Source organism: Protomyctophum bolini, assembly GCF_963924005.1.
Source record: "Protomyctophum bolini genome assembly, chromosome: 18".
Classification (NCBI taxonomy): Eukaryota; Metazoa; Chordata; class Actinopteri; order Myctophiformes; family Myctophidae; genus Protomyctophum; species Protomyctophum bolini.
The window spans coordinates 322501-325000 of record NC_137879.1 but is presented as its reverse complement, the minus strand read 5'-3'; the positions used below and the strand labels follow the sequence as shown (position 1 = coordinate 325000).

Sequence of the window (2500 nt, the reverse complement as noted above, 5' to 3'; positions counted from 1 at the left end):
CCCTAGGGTAGGTACCCTCACATGTTCTCCCCGTGTCCCCTATAGGGTAGGTACCCTCACATGTTCTCCCTGTGTCCCCTAGGGTAGGTACCCTCACATGTTCTTCCCGTGTCCCCTATAGGGTAGGTACCCTCGCATGTTCTCCCCGTGTCCCCTAGGGTAGGTACCCTCACATGTTCTCCCCGTGTCCCCTAGGGTAGGTACCCTCACATGTTCTCCCCGTGTCCCATATAGGGTAGGTACCCTCACATGTTCTCCCCGTGTCCCCTAGGGTAGGTACCCTCACATGTTCTCCCCGTGTCCCATATAGGGTAGGTACCCTCACATGTTCTCCCCGTGTCCCCTAGGGTAGGTACCCTCACATGTTCTCCCTGTGTCCCCTACAAAAAACATGCAGTAATCCTGGTCTCTATACTGTGTGTGTGCGTGTGCGTGTGTGCGCGCGCGCGTGCGTGCGTGTCTGTGTGTGCGCGTGCGTGTGTGCGTGCACGTGTCCACAGCTCCCATCAGTGACGACGTTCCAAAACCTAAACTTTTAAAACCTCAGCCGAAGAAGGTTCTATTGGTGAGTTGTGTGTGTGTGTGTGTGTGTGTGTGTGTGTGTGTGTGTGTGTGTGTGTGTGTGTGTGTGTGTGTGTGTGTGTGTGTGTGTGTGTGTGCAGGGCCGCTTTTTAGCTAAATGGTAAATGGTGCATTTATATAGCGCCTTTATCCAAGGCGCTTTACATAGATTGCGCATTACATTCACCCATTCATACACCGATTGCGGTGGAAGCCATGCAAGGCACCAACCAGCACGTCGGGAGCAATTTGGGGTTCAGTGTCTTTGCCCAAGGACACTTCGACATGTAGACAGGAGGAAGAGCCGGGATTGGAACCGCCGACCCATGGATCATAACCCTGCTCTACCTCCTGAGCCACAGACGCCCCGTAGTAGGTGGTGCAGATGCTGGCATCGCACCGCGTCTCGCGCCTATGAGGCCTCGTGCTGGCAGCCCCCCCCCCCCCCCATCCCTTTTTAAATGTTAACAATCACTTTCCATCTGAGACCTCAAATATATAGTTTTTCTTACATGTTTATATATTTCACATTTAGTACTCGCTGAAATTGCGTGCCTGCGTCCTAAAATCCAGTTTTGCTTTCATGATGCATGGATATATTTTTATATATATATATATATATATATATATATATATATATATTATATATACATGGATATATTTCACATGTTGTAGCCTACTCGCTTACATGGCGTGTCTGCGTCATGTGTGTGTGTGTGTGTGTGTGTGTGTGTTAATTAAATTGTTGTTGATCTTTAACACTCAAATTAAATTTATCTTGCTCCAATTCCAACCTTAACAACTAGTGCAGCCCAGTGTAGTGGTGCATTGTGGGTACTGTAGTATATATAATGTGTTGTCTTCCAGTCCAGGATACTAGAGGTGTAGTGTAGTGGTGCATTGTGGGTATTGTAGTGTGTATATATAATGTCTTGTCTTCCAGTCCAGGATACTAGAGGTGTAGTGTAGTGGTGCATTGTGGGTATTGTAGTGTATATATAATGTCTTGTCTTCCAGTCCAGGATACTGGAGGAGCCTCTCACCTACGCAGAGCTGGAGTTGATCAAACTCCCAGAATGCCAAGCGGCGAGCAGTGGAACCGTGTACGCTCAGATCCTGTTTGAAGAGGGACCCGTTTGATGGACGCACGCACACACGCACGCACGCTTGCACGCACGCACGCATACACACACACACACGCTTGCACGCACGCACGCACGCATACACACACGCACACACACACACACACACACACCATTGTCTATTTATAATATGTATTGTTGTTTTTGTAATATTAGCTGAGTAAAGTTTTACATGTAAAGATGACTTTGTGTATTTATGTTGTTAAAACTCATTCTATGCCAGACTAAATAATAATTGAATTCACCCTCAGTGGCGGAGATGTTTTACCAGGTGGTCTACATATAGACAGATAGACTCTAGGGGGTGCTATAGAGCAGCCTGGACTACATCTGGCCAGCCGGGGCGCCTGATGGAGGGGAAAGGAACTGGTCTCTATACTGCCTCCCCCTGGCCAGCCGGGGCGCCTGATGGAGGGGAAAGGAACTGGTCTCTATACTGCCTCCCCCTGGCCAGCCGGGGCGCCTGATGGAAGGGAAAGGAACTGGTCTCTATACTGCCTCCCCCTGGCCAGCCGGGTGTCTGATGGAGGGGAAAGGAACTGGTCTCTATACTGCCTCCCCCTGGCCAGCCGGGGCGTCTGATGGAGGGGAAAGGAACAACAACATAGGGGGACCCACAGTTTAACACACACACACACAGCAGCTGCATGGTGTGTAGACACTTGTTGACACACTGACCTGTGTCTGGTTTTGTTTATGACAGACAGACAGGCAGGCAGGCAGGCAGGCAGGCAGGCAGACAGACAGACAGGCAGGCAGGCAGGCAGGCAGGCAGGCAGGCAGACAGACAGACAGAC

General features: G+C 50.1%; 1 protein-coding gene across 4 annotated transcripts in view; it reads left to right on the top strand.

Annotated features, from left to right (window-relative positions):
- vstm4b (V-set and transmembrane domain containing 4b) overlaps positions 1–1882 on the top strand; it is an 8625-nt gene extending 6743 nt beyond the window's left edge. For 2 of the 4 annotated variants that reach the window (XM_080788986.1, XM_080788983.1), the window contains exons 9-10: positions 501–565; positions 1579–1882. In XM_080788986.1, the coding sequence (XP_080645112.1) occupies positions 501–565; positions 1579–1701 (188 nt within the window). In that variant the 3' untranslated portion in view covers positions 1702–1882. Of the gene's footprint in view, positions 1–500; positions 566–1428; positions 1444–1504; positions 1520–1578 lie in introns of all 4 variants that reach the window. The other 2 variants (XM_080788984.1, XM_080788985.1) reach the window with 2 other exon arrangements.
- The last annotated feature ends 618 nt before the right edge of the window (positions 1883–2500 follow it).